The following is a 22,636-nucleotide window of genomic DNA, read 5'->3' on the forward strand; positions in this document are numbered from 1 at the left end:
CTGTGAAGTATTTGCTACCATTAGACAACTACAATTCTGACATTTTATTATTTTTCTTCATCTAATCAATGATCATTGTATCAATATTAGGACTTGATACACTAAGACTTACCTCAAGAGTATGTGGCAGAAGAAAAGTTAAACATTCCAGAAGATTCCTCAGGAAAAAATAAATTAGGTTTTCATATAAAACATTGGAGCCCCAGGTTTTATGACAGGTTGCTGATTCCATTTCTCACACCTGTGTTTCCCCAGAGGTGACAGAAAATAGTTATTCCACAAAGATGCTGCTATTTCCCTCACCTGAGGAGGTTGCTTTAGAAACAAAGCAAAACCAAAGCTCTACAGGCAAGAATTAAGCAAAAGTGTAATTCACTTTTCCATAAATGATTGATCTCTTCTGTCTTCAGAAATGAGGCATATTTTATACCTATATGCATTCTTATGGGGTAATTTCTCCAGTCATAGATCTGTAAAATATTAAATTATAAAAAGTTGAAAGTTCTACTCTTGGTTGGCAGTATAGCTACTTCCAAAGAATATCACTTGCCTCCCTGATTGTTAACTGCAGTCATAAATTTACTCCTGGGCCTTCTACCGACCTTATCCTCGTTTGTATGGAGCATATATTCCATTCAGGGCTCGGATGCCTCTATAGTCACTCCTATTAATTTACAAAGTGGGTTCTCCTACAGCTTCAATGTCTAAAGAGGGAAAATGGCCTGCACTGCTCCGGTGAAAGGAAGATGAATACTGACACAGTAAATCCTTGAGAGATACTAATAACTACCACACTACCATGTATTGGGAACCTACTATATGTCAAGCATCAGTGGCATATTTTCCAATTTTATTGTCATGCTCATACTTCCTAGATATCACTGCCTTATAATGATGAGGAAATCGAAGTTCATGGAGGGGAGATAAGGCAGAGATGTGATTGGGTCACTTATCGTTTCTGGATTCCCAGGCTTGGTGCAGTTTATCTGGTCTTGAAGTCAAGCCACTGTCCCTGCTCCCTTCTCTCATCCTCTGTGTCCATCTGATGATGTAGACTAAAAGGAAATTCCCCTTGATAAGGGAGAATCTTCCTTTCATGAGAGATTCATGAGTGTATCTAATGTTTAAATAAAGTATAGCAAGTTCTTTTTAATTCACCTAAATTTTTGTGAAATGCCTGATTTAATACATTTTTCCAAAGAACTATGGTTTAATTAGTTTTGACTGCAAGCAACAATACTGCTTACAGAAAGAGGAGAATGGCAAGCCCAAATTGTATACCTTATTATAAAAATCTCATTAGTGACTGACAATGTTCAGTAGTAATGGGCTTGTTCCATGTCTGCATGCTAACTGCTGCTGCAAATGGTCTCCTTGTCTGTCCTTAGCAAGATAAGCATTTTCCCTGTTTATGAGATTAACTGATGTAAAACACCAGGTCTCCGTCTCAGTTATCTAAACTTATAATAAGCAGGTATGAATCAACCAATTACATTGTTGAATTATAACTGCCATGATTTATGACAAAACAACATCTAACAGGGACACCCTCTTTTGCTTTTGAGAAAGGCCCATCAAACTTAGATCCTATATATTCTGGTCTCAGGAAAGAGATTAACTAGAAACAGATTTTTTTTTCCCCTTTGGGAAGGGTTATGAGATGTCATAATCTGGGTGAAGAGAGGCAGTGAGGTAGGAAGGCAAGCATGGCCTTCCCCTTGCTCCATTTTCCAATTTAATACCACACTTGGGACCACGATATTATCTTCAATCCAAGGCAATTGGCAATCTCTTGGGGATTGTGAATTTGTTATGCCCTCCTCAATCTCATGCATTTACTTTCTTACACTTCTGTCTCAGCAAAATACTCAGTGCATTTAGGGAACAGCCGTTTAAAGGACCAGGGCCATGTCATCTGTCATTGTACCCCACCTATTTGCACAGTGGTGGAATACTGGAGGCTTCCCAACTGTCTGTGAACATGTGCATGTCTTGTTCTGTCTTATTTACCTTTACATTAAATCTAGAGTTTAGAATAGGAAAGGAAAGACCTCCTAAATGCAGAAGCAGGACACATCCTTGAGCAGAGGGAGTTGGATAAGTGAATTTATCATGAAACACTTTTTAAACATCTTATAGAGATTAAAGATGTCACTGTGATAAGCTTGAAATTCACTTAGTTCTTTCCAGGTGAAGGGAATCTTGCAGAGATGAGACTGAGGGGTAAGAGTTCTTGATGGGGAGTTTTCAAGCTGGCTTTGAACCTGTCTGCACTTGCTCCTATCCTCAAGGCCCCCTTGTCCTCGCTCTAAAACCAGGAGATTTAACTACTACCACTCCATCTCAAGATAATGTCATGCTCCAAGAAAAATCTCATTGTTTCACAAAACTCAGTTTTGGGGACTTCTATCTCGAAAGGACATGGCGTGAGAAGGACAAATATATTGGGTGGGCAAAAGGCACGGTGGTGTGTTTGGTGGTACTGGGTGAAGCAGGCCTTGGGAGCCATGGGACTGCCTGGAATCCACTCTCCCAATGCCTGTTCTGTTGTGGTCACCAATTTATCTAACTGAAGGGGATTTTCTGGTGGACACATTGCTGCCACCAGCAACCTTTCCTTAGAAAAGGGTGAGACCCAACACTGGGGGTGGGGTGGGGTGGGGCAGGACCTCAGAAGAGACACAAAAGGTATCCTATAACCTTCATCCATTGCAGGAAACCAGGAAGTGACTCAGAACAATTCTGATGTGAAGAGGGAGGAGAGTGAGGAGGAAGAGAACTAGAATGTTGATGTCTTCATTATGCTTCACTTTCAAAGGGAACATGACTCATAAAACCATCGCTGTGATGAACAACAGACCACTTGCAAAGGCCATCAAAGACCATCAAAGATATGCAACTAGTATGATTAAGCGCACATAAATTACGAATTCAAAATCATAATTCAGTTTTCTCTGTGTTCTATGGCAGGGCTCATTTTCAAAATCTTAATACTATGTTTTCAAACTAGAGATAGAGAAATCTAGTTCCTGTGTCTTGTAGGAGGAACCATTTTTAAAAGAATCATCTTTGAGCTTCATTTCTTCTCTTGTGCTTTTAGCAGCTACCATCTTCAAAGCTCTGCAATACCCGGGACCATGTGCACAAAATGTGACCGTGTCACTTTCAGAACTGCTTCTCACTGTGATTGCAGGAGTGAGGTGAGAGCTTCAAATGCTTCCAAGGAAGATGTACAAACACCAAGAAGATAAATTAAATAAAAGCAATTTCAGATATTATTTTCTGTTTGACTTTCTAAACAAGATCATATCTACTTTAAAAAAAATAAAAGAAGAATGCTTTCAGAAAAGTAATAGTTTCAGATATTATTTTAAGGACAATTTCCTCTTGTACTAAATATAGTTTTACAATCAGCACATTCAGTCATCTCTACTATTCCTCATAAACTGGGCTTGAGGAGACGCTTTAAGTGGAAAATTATATATTTCAAGTAGGTCAAGGAAGATATTTTAAGTCATATTTCAACTTTATTCTTTAAAGAGCAAATGCAAAAGATTCTAAGAGGATGACGTGGATATACGAGCATTGTGAGACCATCTAAATATCAGAATATATATTACAGTAATTAAAAAGTTTCAAAAAATATTGCAAAAAACAAAATTGTGGTACAACACTATTTATTCCATTTACTTTCTAAAGTAATAACCAGATACAGGTTCTTCATGGAATGCTTTAAAAGTTGTTTCAGTACCTGGGGTTAAAAATAGTTTAATCTTTATGACATGCTTCACTAGTTCATATAGGTTATATAGTTTTATTTTCTTATATTAACTTTTGGCCTCCAAAAGGCAGGCTTTTTCAGTTCTTTAGTCAAATGGAAAAAAAATACAAAACAATTATATACGTATGTTTATGTATACATATATGTGCATATGTTAGATATATGAATACATACACACACATATATTTTTTTATAATGGGATCATGAGTATTGAAATATAGCTCTCACTCAGTCCAGTGGTTTTAATGGGTCAAACACATTCTAAGTGTGTTCATGCTGACTGGTAGCAGTTCATGCAAGAAAAACCTTGTTCTATGCAAGTGTGCTGGGGAGAGAGAGAGTATCATAAAATTCAATGCACCATTCATCATCAGGATCTGAAACCAACTCCTTGTAAATGAAAAACCTTCTTGCCTTTCCTTGTCACATGTGTTCTGTCACCCAGGGGAATATTTCTAAAAGTTTTTGCTACATAGCCTTGAAGCTGGCGGGTCCTGGCCTGGCCACCACTAAACAGGACCTGAAGATCAAGCAGGAGTCAGCTATGTGGTTTACCCAAGAGGCTGTCCACAGTCCTCCTCTGATGAAATGTGTTCCCTCGAGTGGTGATGGTGCCTTAGCATATCCGGGCAAACAGAGCACTTTGAGCTATGCAAAGAAAAACGCCACGAAATTGTTTCCTAAATGGTAGGATTTATTTCAATGCTCACATACAATTGAATGAGACAAACTATTTACATAAAACATAAGTACAAAATATATAATACAATTTATACTATACACAATCAGGATTCCCTTATTTTGTGCCCACCCCCAAGTGTTGGCGAATGGAGATGGTAAGAAGGGGGGTGCCGTGAAACGAGGACTGATGCACGCTTGGCTGCACTCAGGACCATTCTTCATGGATTGTTTTTAAAAAGGTGAATAGGGCTGAGATAAAGAAATTGGCAATGCACCAAGATCAGTGAGCACAACATTTTCACTTCTATAGTAATAGCTAATTTTATCTTATAAACATGTTTGTTTGGGAGGCTCACAGCAGGTGAGAGTTGGTTTCTGCTCATTGGTTGGGTAGCCCCTGCCCGCCCCTTCTCTGACTTCCATCATTGATCCAATGCAGCAGGTAATGAGTCCCCTGCCTGGGTGGCTACAATTGGTGTCTTAAACTGATTTCAGAAAATGTATCTGTCAGGTGTCATTAAAGCAACAATCTGAAATATAGACCTGGACAGCTCTTGCAGAGCATTTAAGACCAGCTAATTCATGAACAGAGAAGATAAAAGAAATAACTACTGGGAATTTCTATTGCACATGTCTAATAAGATGGTTTCAAAGAAAATTTGACAATAAAATGTAAGGTTTGGGAAAAAAAAAGTGTGGTACATCCAATGACCCCATGAGAAAACACCCAGCAATCCACAAGCATCCCAACAAAGCATCCAAAGACCCATTTTCTCATTCAAATGAGGGGGAAAATATAAAGCTACCTCATTTGTTTAAAAGCTCCATGATTAATATATAATTCTTTCTAAAAATTAATTTTAAGACCTACAACTGTCTGCAAGTTTACCAAGGGCTGAAGCTGGCTTTGGAAAAGGTCCATGAAGAAAATGAAACAATCTCAAAAATGTTTATTTTGTATCACAAAACAGGCAATAGCAAATTAGTACAGAATGAGGCATTTAACATTTCATAACATCTTTAAAAGTCACATCAAGTGTCATGACACAAGTTTTGTTACGCACTCTTGAAGAATTTTACATTGGACCAAGTTTGTGCATTTTATTTGCATATAACAGAGTTTTAGTGGTCACTCTAGGTGCTTGGGTTGAAGGTTTATACTGTGCTTTCTTTCAAAGTGCAGAAGTTCCTGCTTGATTTTGGCCAACAGTCATGGTACAAGGGGAAATCAATCAAATTTAGTAGTGAAAATACTATCAACTTTCTGAACTCAAATTAAGAGTTACAAATTTTGTGAACTTGTTCAACAGTTTTGAAGTTGACAAAAAAAAAAAAAACCCCAGGTATTCTAGGTGGTTCTGATTTCACATTCACCATACCTGTGCCAGTTGTCACAGACTGTATCTGATTTTCCCATATCTGTTGGCTTGCCTAAAGAGAAACAAAAACTTCTAACTTCTATCAGCATCACATAAACATTCTTATTATGGAACAAACACTAAGATGCTTTTTGGAAAATGTAAATATTAGAGTGATATTATTGTGGGAAGGCTGAGACTGGATTCACCTTTATTCTGAACACACCACTGCACCTATTCTGGTACCACATCCCCAGTGAGGGCAAAAATCACATCTGAAGATGATGTGCTTCTTGGTCATTTTATATTCCTGAGTTCAAAGAGGCATATAAGAATGATTTTCTTTAAAGTACATCCATCCAATCAATCTTCTGCTTCTAACTGGAACCAATAATATCCAGGCGAAATAACAAATTATCATCTTAAACAAGGCACTAGCAACTTTTTCTAGGAAATTAAAACTACCTGCATTTATAGAGAGGGCAACTAATCATGCTCTCTTTTTACCAATATAATAAAATGGTTTTGATTTTCCAGAATTCTTGAGAATTTTCCAGGTTCTGCACCAAGCTTGTATTTATCTAATATCTGAACCACTTTACTACTGCCATTCATCTAACATTTGGACCATTTGGCATCAAATTGCCAAAAAGCTGAGAGAGAATGGATCACATTTGAACTACTGGCCCCAGATTTCTGACTAAATAGGAAGAGGTGGAATACATTTTCTTCCCTGACCCATATTTTAGTTTAAGAAATGCCATAGAGTGATTTTCTGCTTCTACTTTGCCCCTCCCAGGTCTGGAAGCACCTGGAGAGCTATCCCCATTGTGGCAATGCAGTGAAACATGTTTGCTCGAGTGAGAATTGATACTGACTCTGATCATGGGTAATAAGATTGATTGCCTTCTATGGCAGAACTAATATGATCTCTCGGAAAGACTGTGTTTTGAGACAACTTTCACTAGGAACTGTACACTTTGTGCCTGCCTCTGAAATTGGTTTTGATGACGCTCTACTCACTTGCAGTGGGAACTATATTTCAGAGGAGAGCTGGTCATTCCTGTTGCTTCTGCAACAGCACTAAGTTTATGATAAAGCAGCAGATGACCATCGAATAAAACTTTGATCTATCTGATAAAAAATGAATACAATGGATCTTTAATAGAAGTCCACAAAAATGGAGTATGGAAGAGTCACTTAACCCTTTGCACTCGGATGTCGAGTGTGACTCGACACGGTTAGCAAAAATTATAGAGATTAAAATTACTCTTTGAATGTATCAATAATTTGAAATATAAAAAAATCCAAATAAATAAGTTTGTATGAAAAGAAACTCCAATTTTTATTCTACTGCTGCACTTTATAAAATCTGGGGCATTTAAAGAATTAAATCCCGAGTAGAATAAAGGAATCGAGAAAAAAGCAAGTGAATGTAAAGGGTTAAGAAATTATCACCAATAGTCTAACATTACTTTGCATTCATTATTTTTCAACTTCCAAAAAAAAAAAAGCAAATATTAAAGCAATATATTTTCTTTTGTTTTATCAAGTTATCAAAGTAAATAACCTGAATGCATTGGCTCAGTATTTGTGAAATTATAAAACATCTTTAAATCAATTATAATTAATGATATCAATAGGTGAGAATAGCAGAAATAAATTCCACAATGGTCCCCTCCACATATTTTATCCTACATGGCAATACACTATGCATGGCATTCCCTTCTGTGCATTTCTTAGTACAAAGTGAATATTACTCTTTGTTCTCCCATTCCACACCCATTCACCAAAGAAGCAGGGCGCTCAGGAAGGCTTCTAGTGTCCAGTAACAGATAAGCTAGGTAATCAGACATTGGCAAGGTCATGTCAACATGAACCGCCAAGGGCACCATGAATGGAGAGGTTAGGACGCACGGATAGCTGGGCATGTCCAACACCACCTGGGAACTCCAGGCTGTATCATATTGAAAGAATGGTGGAGAGTTTGCATATGAGTTAAGTTCGTTAGTCATTACTGCCTTCATGGAAAATGACTATTGGAGCTGCAGGACTTGAGTACAGTCCTGTTACCACGTGGACTATGGCTGCTTTGATGCAATTCATTTATCCACAGTTGGTACTTGTTGCCTCTGGTTAGGTGCCCGAAAGCCATCTTTAGACACAGAAATACCGAAATCGTTGCAGTTACTACAAAATACTACACACAAGACAACCCCACCAAAGTGTGCAGGACACCCTTAGGCTAAAAAAAGACAAAAGCCTGGGGGCAAGGTGGATGAGGAAGGAGCTTAACAGTGTTGGGAAAATATTGCTGATTTATTCTAAAAACAAGAAAAATATTGCAAAGAAGAATAAGGATATTTGTAAATTAAGTACCATGAAGGCTGTGTCTAGACAAAGTGATCAGCTGAGTGTAGAATTTATATAGTTATATCAAGTCTAAATTTGATAAAAATCACAATTACAAACTGATATTTCCTCCTTTGATATTCAATTACACTCTAACATATCCCCTTAGATGGCATCTTGGAGACATGGAGGCCTCCTGCTGACACTTTGTCCATGACTTCGATGGCATGACCCACGAATTCTACCAGACTCCAGTGGAAACAGTGAAATAGGCTCTGACTCCCATGGTTTTCATCGTTTTGCCGATATGTAAGGAAATAAGGACACCCTTGGCTAAAACTCTGGCACTCTGGGCAGTTGGTCCTGGAAGAGTCCAGGGCTCAGACCCACAGGACTGTGCATGTTGGTCATGACCCCCCGGGACCATCCATAGACTCACTTGGGGATGACCAGGACCCCACCTTTCACATCCCCTACTCATCTGTCTCCCACTGTTGCTTTTTTTCTCTTTGGCATCACCCATGAACCAGTAAGGTCAGAATTGTGGTTCACCTGGACCACGTGGACTGACCCTCCCTGGCGACAGGTGTTTTTCCACGGCAGGGATGTCCTCATGCCCATTCACTGTTTGTAAAGCTGCTTCATTTCCTTCAGAATCTCAGGTCACCTCTCCACACACCCAAGAACACTCTTTTTATCCCCCAGTGTCAATGCTAATTCTAGTCAGAACCTCCTTGAACAGGCTCAGTGGAGCACCCCTAACAAGAGCAGGGACATTCAGGTGCTTCACGTAAGTCACAAGGGCAGCAGCATAGAAACATGCTCCGAGTAAAATGGGGAGTTTTGAAGGAAATGCCCTTGTGTCGTCTGGTAGCACAAGCCACCATGTGAGCGTCATGCAACAAGGAGAGGGAGGGCGTGGGAAGCACCCACGCATGAGCCGTAGCTACACAGTGATGGAAAACAAAAGTTATTCCACAGCCGGGTAAAATAATTAGAATAGAGCTAAAATTATTGTAATCCAAATCAAAGATGCAATGCCATTCACAAGAGCCACAAGGAAAATAAAATACCTAGGAATATACTTGATCAAGGAGGTGAAAGGTCTCTACAAGGAGAACCTTTTATCACTGAGGGAAGAAATCACAGATGACACAAACAAATGGAAAAATATATCATGTTCATGAATCTGTAGAACCAACATTGTTAAAATGTCCATACTACCCAAAGCAATTTACAGACTCAATGCAGTCCCCATCAAAATACCAACATCACACTTCACAGATATAAACCAACAGAGAGAGAGAGAGAAGAAGAAGAGGAGGAGGAGGAGGAGGAGGAGGAGGAGGAGGAGGAGAGGAGAGAGGAGAGAATTCCTTAGAATAGTGTCAGGGAACATAAATGAGGGGATTTCTGCAGTGCTAATCTGGAAGGTTTATATTATCAACAACATGAAATTTCCATGGTGGGGGGAGGGTGTTTCCCACAGCCATTGCACAAAAGTGATTAAAGATCAGCTTGGATGTCACTTAGAAAGCATTTTGCATAAGTCCAGTGACACGTTCTTGAAATATTTGTATCCCTCTTTCCCAGAGGGAATAAAATCTCCTTTTAAATTTAGGAAATATTGAGGCGGGTGTGGATTAAAAAACAGCTTAAATGTGCTACACAGTGAGGATGTTTTCTCTTACAGGAAAAAGATGAGTTGAAGTATCCAATGAAACTCCAACCCAGGAGCAATTAGGAGCCTGTCTGGCTACATTTCCCCCAGGGAGTGTGCCTTTGAGAGTCCACACAGACAGGTGACCTTACACCGCGCAGGAGGAAGGCATGAGATGCCATACGAAGTCCTCTCTGGAAAGCGCCTGATGTCATTCCTGTGCAGTCTCACAGACCTTCCGGAGCCTTCCCACTATTTTAATTCCAATTTTAAGACAGTGTCATTCCTGCAAATTTGGACACATGAAAATATTTTGAAATCAAGAATATTCATTATTAAACATAGGATTTTTCCCAACACTTTCTGAAATTGTTTCTTTAAATTGGACAGGGTAAAAACACATCTGCTAATCAAATTCTGTGTTCCTATATATTTTCACACATCTGAAGGTTCATTTATCAATAAGAACTCATTTCCACGTCCACCCAGGCCTGTTTCACAATGCCCACAGGCATCAGATGAACATTTTCAATCTCGTTCTTCCTCTTAAAAATTATTCAACAAACTGCCATATGTTACATATGGGTTGTTGGTGAGAAATTTATGCTCTTTTCTTTTCTCTGGGGACTTCTGTGAATGGTGTTGTAACATTCTGAACTGCTTATCAGTGATCAATGTTGAGACAACAGGAATCAGTCAAACTTTACTTCCAGCTACCCTGAATTCTGATCTTGAAACACCTGTCCCTCCGTGCAGGGAGAAGGGGGTGGGGTGGGCGGGCAGGCAGCACTGAGACGAAAGGGAAGGCACCAGAGCTCAGCATTGCCTGCTCCCCTGCTCTGGTCAGAGCAAGTGACAGCAGGTACAGGAGTAACACTTCACATGGACCCACAAAGATGACAATGGGCTCCAGAGAGCCAACTTCACACATCATTAATGCTCTTGGTAGGGGCTGATTGCTACACATTGGTTATACCAGGGAGACAGACAATGAAACATCAATTTTCATGAATGTCAGTTCTTTCAATACTTTCCATACCATGGAAAATAAAAAAAAAAATGTTTTCAGTTATAGCTCAGCACTTCCAATACTTTCCCTAATTGGCATCATGAATGTTCAAGATTTTTCTTTGCAGGCTAAGGGAAGGTGTGGAGTCAATCCAAAAAGCTAAACAAGTGGTTATTTCACAGATTGGTTCTTCAGAACGTTATAGTGGACCAGACAGGTGGGCTTTCAGGCCAACAGCATGACAAGGAGCTCCCTGGAATGCCATGAAATCCAAAAGTCAAAATAAGGCTAGTTTTGCAGCAACCTGCAGAACACGTCCATGCTTCACTGTGATGACACAGCAATGGCATCAGGACCAAGGTGGGGCACCTTCACAGTGACCACCACCTCTGTAGGTGCAGACCAGATGGAATCCCTGGGCTTACCCAGGCAGGGGTCATTCCAAATCCAAACATAACTCGCTTCCAAGAATCCACAGTATTATCCATATTGGGTAGCAGGGGAGCTGGATGGTGAATAGTTTGGCCACGTTCGCCTTCTTAATTTTATCAAATACTGTCGACCCAAGCACTCCTTATAGGGGGATTCTCAGATAAAGTGCCTATTTACTTGAATTAAAATGTCATGAAGATTTACACTCAAAAGCAAAAGACATTCATATTTCTAAAGATTCCTTCCAACTTGGGTGGCACATTTATGAAATAAACCTCAAGAAAACAGTGAACATGTTAGGGAAATGGTCTGAACACAATTAAAAATTTCACACCATGGCTCATTCAACAATGATCAAGTGTGGTAGAGCAGATTTTCGTGATGTCATATTTAGATTTTTGTTGCTTTTATAGATGCACATTTTTTTTTGCAACAATGGGACACTCGTGGCTTGAAATGTACTTGAAATGTGTCCAAACTTCATCTCTGAAGCCTCAGAAACATGGGCAGTCATGGAGCTCAGGCCTTGAGGAACTGGGGGTTTACAAGAAGCCAAAAGTACAAGAGCTATTAGTACTCATCGTAATTATTGAGATCTGTAAAGTAGGCATTAGAATAGGTCTTCCCAGTGAGATGTGGGTTGAAGTATTTGTTTCTTTCCTCTAGGATCAAGTTGTTTTTGTTAAATGCCTGTAAAATATAAAAAAAAAAAAACGATTTAAGAATACTCAGTAAGTAGCATTTCAGAAAGAAGATGACTAGGGAGACTGCTACGTTGGGTTTGAGCTCTCTGCTAAGGCTGCATTATTTTAAAATGTGTTTTCTCACTTTCTTGGTCCCCAAGAGAAGTTGTGTCACCGAGGACTTGCTTGATAACTAGAATGAGACAGGCAGTTTGCGATACCTCTGGGTCTATTTTTGAACATCAATCAGGAAGTTTCCAACAGAAGAAGGGGGTTAGAAAACCTAAATCTAAACCTCTAGAAAACCTAAAACTCTCATGACTTCAAATTAGCAGATACTTTGAATGTTATCACATACAACTGAATAGATAAGTAAGCCGCTTTCAGATTGCCATAAACAGGTGCATTTATCAGAGATCTTGACAGAACTTATTTAGGTAAATGCATCAGATTTCAAATGCCTTAATTTCTTTTCATTCTGCACTTATTAGAAGGCAACTCCTGTAGTCGTTTCTGACACAGACGCCCTTCCTCATTAACAGTTTATTAAAGTCACTTGCAATTTCAAAGAGCCTGACCTACACCAGGTAGAGGGCAAATACTGACAGGACCAAAATGAAGATGAAGGAGAGGAGGCAGAGGCCAACTGTCCAGGACCCATTTGGGCAGGGGGCCATCAGAAGAAAGTTCTAGAAGGAGTCATTCAAGGACTAGGCAGCTGTCCATACCCTCAAGGTCCTTTGCCTTCATGGCAGAAACATTCGTTATTATCTTAAAGGTGGTTGCTGAATCTAAGTGGGAAAACAAGACCGGGAGAATTACCTCCTGATGTCTGGAGTAACACACAGACAAGCTGATGTGTTGGAATCACGCTCAGGGAGCCCGTTCTTGGGCTCTGGAGGTTTGCTTGGCAGGTTCTCACTCACGGAAGGAGCTCATGCTCCTCTCTATTCTCTACTCCGAGAGGCTGTGAGGGGCCTGGCACTAATTCCTGGTGCTCTACCTCATTCCCGGGACCTGTCGTCCGAGTGGTGGGAGGTGCTGGTGGCTAATGGATCCTGGTTTTATCGGGGTTCAGGGGAAAAGTCAGCTGTCCAGGTGGTAGAGAGCAGAGGCCATGTGGCCGAGAGAAGTGAAGTGAGGACACGGTGGCCCCTGGGACATAAGATCTTCCAGCCACCTGGAGCCGTAAGGGCTGAGGATATCCCATATTCTCACATAGGAGGGAAATTTGATTTCAAAGGAAACGATCATAGCTGAGAGAGGGCATCAAAATGCTCCCTATAAATGTTACGGGGCACCACACTCCTAAGAAGAATAGAAAATTCTAGTTCCACTTAGATCAGGAGAATTCCCTTAATTCACGTGAGTAATGAGAGAGGTCGGGTGCAGGAGACAGGAGCCCTTCATGTCTTCCCAGCTTCATCCCTGACCTCTTGTGTGGACATGATAAGAACAACAATTATCATTTTCCAGGTGCTGGGTCTCATGCACTTTAGGGCATTGAAAGCTAACAACTACAGTATGAAAATATGTATTGCTATACCCATTTTAAAGATGAAGAAACTAAGGTTCAAAGAGGTAAGCAACTTGTACTCTGAACCGTGATACAAAATGCCTCAAATTAAAAAAAAAACATATTTATTTCGCCAGACACTGTTTGATGTATTTTATACACATTGCCTCATGTGATTCTCATTATCTCCAATTTATAAAAAAGGAGAAAACGGAGGCTCGGTGAGTGTGAGTAACTGGTGGGAGTTTTCCCGGCTGGGAAGTGTTGGGGTTGACTCATGAGCCAGGTCTGTCATGTCCAAAGCTGGGACCCTCTGCACACCTTCTCCCTTTGAATGTGAAGGAAACTGGCCATTTACTGTCAATTTCTGGGTCAAACACTGGATTCATCACTCACTGGGGAAATTTACAAAATGCATCACCCCACAACAGTTACAGCACTTTTATATCATGCAAAGTTGAAGAGCCTTCATTCTGCCTGAAGATTATTTACAGATAGTTTTTACAGTAATGCAAACATTTTCTCAGGCTGCCATCCTAGTGGTGATTCCTGCAATGGACCTGGACGTCTGATTGCCATCCCAGTCCTCATTACTGCTGTCCGGTCATGCACAGGTCCTCGGCAGGAGCTCTGCTCTCATGCAGAGCTCTCTTCAGATGCAGAAGACACAGAGGAAGCAGAAATGGACGCTGGCCAATGACCCGATATTTTCCAGCATTTGTTGCTGCTTTCATGCCCCTTTTTTACCTACTTTTGGATATGAGATATCCTCTTTTCGCAGGCAAAACTAAAAAGGTGGTCCATCCTAAGAGGACCCCATTCCTGTCCCCAACCTGTCACCAGCGCCACCACCACGGAGCCTTGCCAACAGCCACAGCGTGCACCTGCCTTCTTGGGACACCCGGATGCAGCCGCTGCTGCCGATCCTTACCTTGATGGCCTCCACCGAGTCGTACTTGTCCAGTTTGTTGATGTGGTTCGTGATGCTGGTGTTGAGAGGGGCGGGCGAGACAGGGTGGATGACGGTCGCATCGTGGGACTGCTGCTGGTACCGCTGGCAGTAGGTGTAGACCAGCAGGGTGAGGAGGCAGCCGAGGATGGAGCTGCTCAGCCCCACCGCGATCATGTGGAACATGTTGAACTCTGGGAGGGACAGGACCACAGTGATGTCACACTTGACCAGAACATGCTACCTAACTGCTCAGAGTGCTTCGAGAAAAGAGAGAGACAGAACGGAAAGCCCCATAGCTGTTGCAAATTTAATCATAATTCAGTTTTTCCCTCGAAATGTCATGGCCACCAATAAACCTCTCCGCAGTGAGCATGGTATATTTTTAGTTTATGCCCTCGTGGATTTTAGTCAGTCTTTTGGATATAAATTAAACCTTAATACACTAATAAACTAGCAGATTTTTTTTCGTATTTGAAGGCTTGCTCTTCTGTTTCACGTGCATTATAATCTTCTTCCCCCCTCCTTTTTTATTTCATTATATTTAAAAGTATTTTCTATTTACATAAATGCTTGCATTTTCCATTATATTTTTTTGATATGATATATAGACATAGTATAACATTAGAAAGTGCAAAAGGGACTACAGGGAAAATAAATCTTTCTTCTTTCCTACATAAACATTTTCTCCTGTGCCCTTCCAGAGATAACTCTGCTCACGTAGGTGCGACTGTGTGTGTGTGTGTGTGTGTGTGCGTGTGTGTATGAATAGTATCCTGTGTAGCACTTTTTTCACTTACATCGTATTTTGGAGATCTTATCAAGAAAATTGTTTACCCCAAAGAAAGAAAGGATCTGTGTTAAAGGAATAAAATATGATCTTTCAAACAGTCAATGAAATGACCCTCTATTTGCCTACTGTTTTTCTGTTTAACAGCATCTCTTCTGTTTCTTTAGTTATTTTCTTTAACTTACAAATGCAAAACATTCAAAAAATGAGCCTACATGGACTTACGCCGGCTCAAGTGACATCAAGGCAGCATACCTAACCCTAACCCACATGATGTTCGAGAAACAGCAGTGGAAGAAAAACAAAAAACACACTCAGTGTTGGTAAAACACTGCCTTTGAAGTTTCAAGCCTTCCTAGGAGGAAAGGCAATGTCTGGGCAGTGCTTGTGGAGCTGGGCTGGGCTTTCCACTCTAAGCTGTGTCCTCTGCTGCTCCCAGACACCGTGTTTCAGGAGCCCAGGACTTAGAAGATGAATCTGCCTCCTGCGGTGCTCGGACACAGTGAACAAAGGCCACCTTCTCACGGGTTTGCTGTCAGCCACAACTAACAACAGGCCCTAAACACAGAAATTCCGAGTGGACAGCGCAATTCCTAGCACAGGCGTCCTGTGCATTCAGCTCTAAGGGACGGACCATCCTGGAGGACGTGAGTAGAACACCCACAGGTACAACCGTCTCCCTGACAACCTCCTCGACCTTTCGTTCTAGCTTATTCGGTCAAGAATATATGGTATTCTTATGCTATAAAGACGTGAAAGGACGTCAAAAATCTTCGGCCTTTCCTGGTCCTCCCTTGAAGCCTCTAGAACCAGAGGTTTCCCACGGGGACAGCTGGACAGAGCACCCAGGACATCCCACCAGCAGCCGTAGAATCATTTACTGCAACATTGAAACTGCATTTAATGCAAGCAAGAGCTAACGCTGCATGGGTTCTCATTTCTCTACACTTTAGCTCTCAGGACTCCCCAGGGTCAATGCCACGTGCCCATAAAAATACTTCCTGCTGCACCGATAAGTCATATTTCATTATAACATATGGGAGATGCACGATGGTCTCCACATACAGATACTTTGTCATTAGTCAAATGAATCACTCCTGCAGGAGCCTGGGGAAGGCTGGGCCAGCCGACATCTTTATGACGATTATATAGTCTTTGTGTCTCATGCAACCAAAAATAGCTCTCCAAGATGAAAAATTTCAACAGAAGCACACTTTTTCTACATGCAGAAAAAATAGTGCCTGTTAAATCTCTTTTGAATCTGCTCAGTGGGGCTCTTTCCTTTGAGTATGCTTTTTTTCCCCTTTTGCTGTTGTTTTTGGTCACTAAAGATAGAATTAAGACCAACTACCCAGACGCTTTAATTGGCTGATTTCCTGTGCAAAGTTTGACTGATTTTTCGACAAACTGAAAAAAGATGTCTATCTTGTCTCCCTAAACATCCCAAAACATCCTCGCCAGGTAATTGTTTGTTTTCACCTGTTAGCCCTGCAGTAAGACCCATCTAAACTGCCCATGCTCGAGTGTCAATGTCAGCAGCCTAACGGTCTAAAAAAATCACTTCTGAATATTGTAGAGTAGTTAAAGTTCCTGTGATTTAACCAACAGCATCTCAAGGCTTGGTTCTGGCTCGTGCAGCATTTCGGGATGCGTATGGGCTTTGCACCGTGTTCTCCTGGGTGCTCCAGGCCCCTGAAGGACTCACATGGAGTAACTCAGGGAGGACCAGCAGCGGGGAAGCAGAGGGCGACCGTCTGGTGGAAGGTGAGTGTGGACATTCGACACAGTGGGGCATGAGCTGTTTGACCCCCAGCGTCTTTCTTGGTCTCCCTCCTTATAAACGTGGCTTCACTGCTGACCTATGCTGACCTTGAGGGCAGCCTCCTGCCCTGGACCCTGGGTGTTATCTGAGAGTGTCACCTAACCAGGCTGCTGTGGCTTGAGGTCCCTGGACATATTCCTTTTGGGTACTTGCTACCAGGACCCTTTTCCTGTGGTGGTTCAGGTTTAAAACTCACACGGGATCCCACTGCCTGGATCCCATCCCTGGCTCCGTTACTCACTAGCTGCGTGGACATGGGCCAGTGACCTCAGCTCTCTGAGCCTCACGGCCCCATTTATAAAGTGCAGACAACAACACAAACACAGCCACTATGCCTTCTCTATTACATAATTCCCAAATGAAATCTCTCAGGACTGATTTTTCATCAGTCATCTCGCAGCACAGAGTGACCTGACCTGACCCTTTTTGATGTGGAAACAGCCCAGAACCGCCAGAAATAACACTGGCATCTCGAGTCTGCCCACGTTCCATGGCAGCGTCCCTGGCGAGGCTGGCCCTGGAGTACAGCCCCAGACCCTGCGGGACACCATGTAAAATACCGCACTGGCCCCATGCCACCCTTCTATAAGCTGAAAGATGCTGAATTCCAAACCCCTTCTCTCTCTCCAAAGACTTTGCATAAGGCACTGTGGGCTGCGCATGTTGAGAAGGCTCTTTGTGAGGACCACAGGGGAGACTTCCTGTCTAAACATTTAATGCCATGTCTGGCACATAGTGACTGATCTAAAAATATTAAAGAACACTCATTGCTATGCTTATTTTTATGTGAACTGGTGCATATTCATCTTGTAGCTGGATCCTACCTTAGCAACTTAGGATCGGCAGCCCCACTCAACTGACTTTGGTCAGACACCAGACACCGCCTTTCTCAGGCGCTGAGTCTACGATGATAAGACTGTTGGTTCCAGAGGGGCTGGGGCTGTTCAGGTCCCCAGTGTAAGCTCAGTGCCCCTCACAAAACTGACACAGAAAGGTTTGCTCAGCAAAGGTTACTGAATGAATGCATGAATGAATGAACAGATGGCTGACTGAACAGATAGAATGTAACAGGCAGCAATCTCTTAAACGATGTAGTTAACAATGGTAAGTACATTCCTAAAACATGCACACGAAGCTTTGGATTCCATGCAATCACAGCAGAGGCCAAAGCCTGCTGGGCTGAGCTCCCTGGGGCTACCATGGGGGAGTAGATTATGGTAGCAATGGGAGTCTGTGCGTCATCAGTCACACGTCTGAAAAGGCAGGTCTCCGTGTAGATGTTGGCTCTGACTTCTCAAAGGTGAACGTATAGGCTGTGCTGGACATTCAGCGTCTCCATCTGGACATGTGTGCAACTCAGACGAGTACTTTATGGATGCCTGTAAGGCACAGACCACTAGTCCAAATTTATCACGGACTTAAACCAGAGAGTGTGGTTTTTGACATTCAGGATGGCAAAAAGTTTGCAAAATTCCTCTAGTGATACAGGTATAACCTTATGCCTCATTACTGCTTAGTCATTGCAGTGGGCTGGAGATTTGAGGCTGGCTGGCCTGGATTTGTACCATAAATATAAACAAATTGCTTGAATTCTATTTCACTCATGGGAAATCAAACTATAGCTAATATCAAGATCACTGGCTCATAAAGCGTATATCCATCAGGATCACATGAGGGGCTTATTAAGCCACCGTTGGCTGGACCCCACCCAGAGAGGTTCTCATTCTGTAGACTGAGGAAGGGCCTCAGAATCTGCATTTCCATCAAGATCCCAGGTGGTGCTGATGATGCTGGTCTAGGGACCCCACTTTGAGAACCAGTGATCCACATGTCAAATATTTACACCAAGTATAAGATGTTTAGGATCCAGAAGCTTCTTCAGTGTGTCATTGCTGGCCAACAGCAGAAACATTACAGAGAATGTGCAGGAAGAGAAATGACTGGAATATATCAGAATATCAATGAGAAACGAGTTAAAAGGAAGCACGTACCTCCACACCTTTTCTCTTCTACGCTACTGGATCTTGCCACAGATACTTCTGGAAGAACAAAAGTCCGATCACAATGTGTAAAGGGTGTTGGGAAATAAGTTCACATTAATGCATCACTTACAAAATGTCTAAATGGTTCTGAAATGTATGTGAGACAATGTTTCAGAAGCCTGATTAATTATTAAAAAAATTATATTAGTTTCTTTGTTTGTTTTAACCAAACTGAGATGGATTTGGCCACGTTGCCTTGGCTGAGAAAGAGAGGGATTCATTAGCACAGACAGAAAATGCCATGGTCCCTTGGGCTGCAAGCAGGGTATGCACTGATTTTCTGTGACTGTGTGTTGTGTCATGGCAGCGTGTTGTGTCCCCCAGCTGTGGGCAGCCCCCAACAACACACACATACACAGTGTCTGCCTGTGGTGTCCTGCCTCAGAGACCGTTTCGTCAAAGCTAGTGTTGTCACATTCCCTGCAGGGGGCGGGGCAGAGGGGGGAGTGAGGTGACAATTCACCAGCGCTCAAAGGAAATCACCAGAACAAATAAAGTCCCCATTCAGGAGCCCATAGTCATGCTCTTTGCGATGCCATGCATGATATCCACCCCAAGATGCCGGAGAGGGAACATCTCCTAAGGTTTTAACACCCAAGGATAAAATACCACTTTAGGTGTCTAGAGACATCATTCTCTCTTGCACTGATTTTTCATCTGATAAGAAGAATTAAAAATATGTCCATGGTAAAAAGGGAAACAGCAACAATGAGCAAAGCAGGTCAATACCATGCATGACTTAGATGCCTTATAAGGCTAAAGCTAATAATTTTCTCTCAGATATTATTATCTTTTCTGCAAATGGAGGAAAACTTGGCTCGTAGAATTGAAGCCTTTTGTTTCTTTGTAACAGGTTGGTTGTTGCAGTCCTAAGGCACCCGGTGGGCGTGTGCTAAATGGTTCATACACTGGCACAGCATCACGCAACAGTGAGCAAGCACCAGGTGACTAGCAGCTGCCACCAAGACCTAAGCACTGATCTCACGTTGAAAAGCCTGTGACGAGAGGGCCCACCGACCCCTTCTCCAAGATGAGAATAATGAATTGAATGCATTAAAGATTTCATAAAGAGTATGCCCCTTCTTTCTCTGTGCAAGTACACCACACAAGGTATTGCCAAAGCATTTAACCTAATATTAAAATAACCAAATAACCTACTTTCATTTTTTGAGCAAAATCTTCCAATTGTATTTTAGTAAATAAATTATAGAAGACGTCGTGTTTGAGAAACTTTAGGTTCATGAACTGCGTTCATGTCTAAATCTGTAGTTACCTATATATCTGCACTTTAGTCCCCCCTGAAACCAGATGAGTTGATAGAATCATCTCTGCTTCGCCAAATAGGGCCTCGAAGAAAAGAGAAAACTCGGACCTATAATCATTTTCTCTCTAAGTGTTGCAGATGATTTTGTTCACACTGAAAAATCTCTCTGCTCTTACCTGGGATGAAATTAGAGTCGAAAACACACGGCCGGCTCTCGGTGGTGTTGCCGGAGCACTGGCCGCCCACGGGGAACAGCAGGACACACTGGCGGCTGCGGGTCTGGGCGCCAGAGGCGTCACACTCGGACCAGTCCGACCACTCTGACCAGCTCTCTGCAGGGGCACAGTCACCACTGAGGTCAATCTCCCGGGCAGCACTGTCAAGTCCCGCACAGTATTTTAAGCTTTCGTGGTATGTATTTAATGGCTGTGTGCGTGCATAAGATGTAGTCATATCTTCTAACTCGGCCAGTAAATAAGATAACCATGTGGATGAATGAAAGTATCTTTACCAATGTATCTTTGATCAGATATAATGACGTTAATATAAATCCCCTAAACCCCACGTTATCTTAATGGTATAGAGTAATTGTACTTAGACACTCCACAAGTCAACACAGCTGTGTTCAGACCATGGGGAGTCGGGGAGCGGAAATCATCAACCCAGACCCCAGTTCCTACAGGGTAATGCTCCCCCTGCAAAGAGCAGCCCTCACACACTCTCCTGAAAAATCCCTGAAAATCTCCAGGCAAACGAAGTAACTGTGTGCTCATGAGAAAGGCCAGGTGGCTGCACGGTAGTCTTGGAGCTCCCATGAGTACTTTCTCTTCTGCTATGGAAACAATTGTGCAGAGTCAACATACGGAAGCCAGGCCACCCCTGCGGTGGAATTCCCTTCATCCGCTCATCTGTGGCTACAGTCCCTGAAGAGCTTAGGGCCAATGCACAAGTCTGGCGTCAAAGCCAGAGGTCAGAGCGCTGAAAGGACACACCCCCCTCCAGTGGAAGATTTGCTAGGATTTGCTTATTAGCTCACCCCGGAGTGCAGATGTGTGAAAAGAAAGGCGCAACAGTCACATTTAAGTAAGAAGTTTAACAAAGTGAACTCTCGCTATTGTCTATAAAATATTAACCAATGCATAAAAGATATTTTCACCTCGTGCTGATGAGAGAATGTATGTTCAGTTAGTTTCTCCTTCTTAGGTTTAAACAGGGGCAGGGAAAGTTTGGAAACCAAGCTTGTGCCTTGATCTAGGCAAATGGTACAAAGTTTTCTTAGAAATGTGTAAAGTGCTGGTTTTTGGAATTACTATGAGAATTTGGTTTCAAGGCACTTTTCAATATGAATGGACCTTTCTAAGAAAGATCTGCAGGAGCAAGCTTTAAAAAGTTTGTGTTTCAATGTGAAAGTTAGCCTCAGAAAAGAGTGGCTCATTTTCATTCCAGGTGGTCGCTACATGTCAGCAACCCAAGCTCCTCCATGGATGGGGACGGTAGCTCAGGCATCGCTGGGCACCTGAGTTGGCCATGGACCCTGGAGCTCAGGGCTCCCGCACCCATGGGCCTGAGCCGGTCCCTGTGGGGTGCACTCTGCAAGGGCTCCCTGCTGCCCAGCCTGGCTGCAACAGTAAACTTTCCGATCCTGTCATCGGGTCATACACTTTGAAAGTATTTTGTTATAACCAGTCTCTGCTGCTTGCTTTGCTTTGATCCTCTGCTTCCTGACTTGAGATCCTGCCTTTTGCTTTCTCTATCTGCGCTACCCCTGCATTATGGCCCATTGGCCTTGATGGAGGTCCTCTGAGAGTGCCTGGTGTCCCCTCGTAATATCTCAGAAGTCATTGCTGGAACACAAGCCAGGGGGGCTTCGAAGACATTTGGCCACAGCCAGGCAGGCAGTGAAACAAACGGACTGGGGGCGATTCTCCCACCCAGCCCCCCAGCCTTGGGGGGAGAGCTCTACAAACTCGCTTTCCTTTCCCATCTCATCCCTCTGACTTTTTCCAGCTCAGCAAGGTGCCGCCTGGGAGCCAGGCGCTAATTAGCAAGGTGAAGGCAAATTGGGATATTTCCTAGTTAGAGAGTTTGTGTGTTACAATAAAACGTATACACTTCCCGATGTGATAAAGGCTTTGGACACTAGTTCTGAATCCACGGCATGGTGAGAACTATTTCATTGCAGAATGATGTGTTACGAAGTCACTTCAAGGGTAACAGTGTGACATTGATTTCCTCCCATGCCCCTTTCAGCCCTTACCGGGATGTGGTATCATCAGAGTCACCATCTGTAAATCGAG

At 42.4% G+C, this 22,636-nt stretch overlaps 1 protein-coding gene across 1 annotated transcript in view; it reads right to left on the minus strand.

The window, feature by feature from the left end:
- Positions 1-4,454: 4,454 nt before the first annotated feature.
- Positions 4,455-22,636, minus strand: part of SEMA5A (semaphorin 5A) — a 453,573-nt gene continuing 435,391 nt past the window's right edge. Inside the window, exons 20-23 of the mRNA XM_012791124.2 lie at positions 20,516-20,671; positions 19,025-19,072; positions 14,404-14,615; positions 4,455-11,963 (exon numbers count right to left, since the gene is read on the minus strand). Of these exons, the coding sequence (XP_012646578.2) occupies positions 11,844-11,963; positions 14,404-14,615; positions 19,025-19,072; positions 20,516-20,671 (536 nt within the window). The 3' untranslated portion in view covers positions 4,455-11,843. The remainder of the gene's footprint in view (positions 11,964-14,403; positions 14,616-19,024; positions 19,073-20,515; positions 20,672-22,636) is intronic.

This window comes from Microcebus murinus, chromosome 11 (assembly GCF_040939455.1).
Source record: "Microcebus murinus isolate Inina chromosome 11, M.murinus_Inina_mat1.0, whole genome shotgun sequence".
NCBI lineage: Eukaryota > Metazoa > Chordata > Mammalia > Primates > Cheirogaleidae > Microcebus > Microcebus murinus.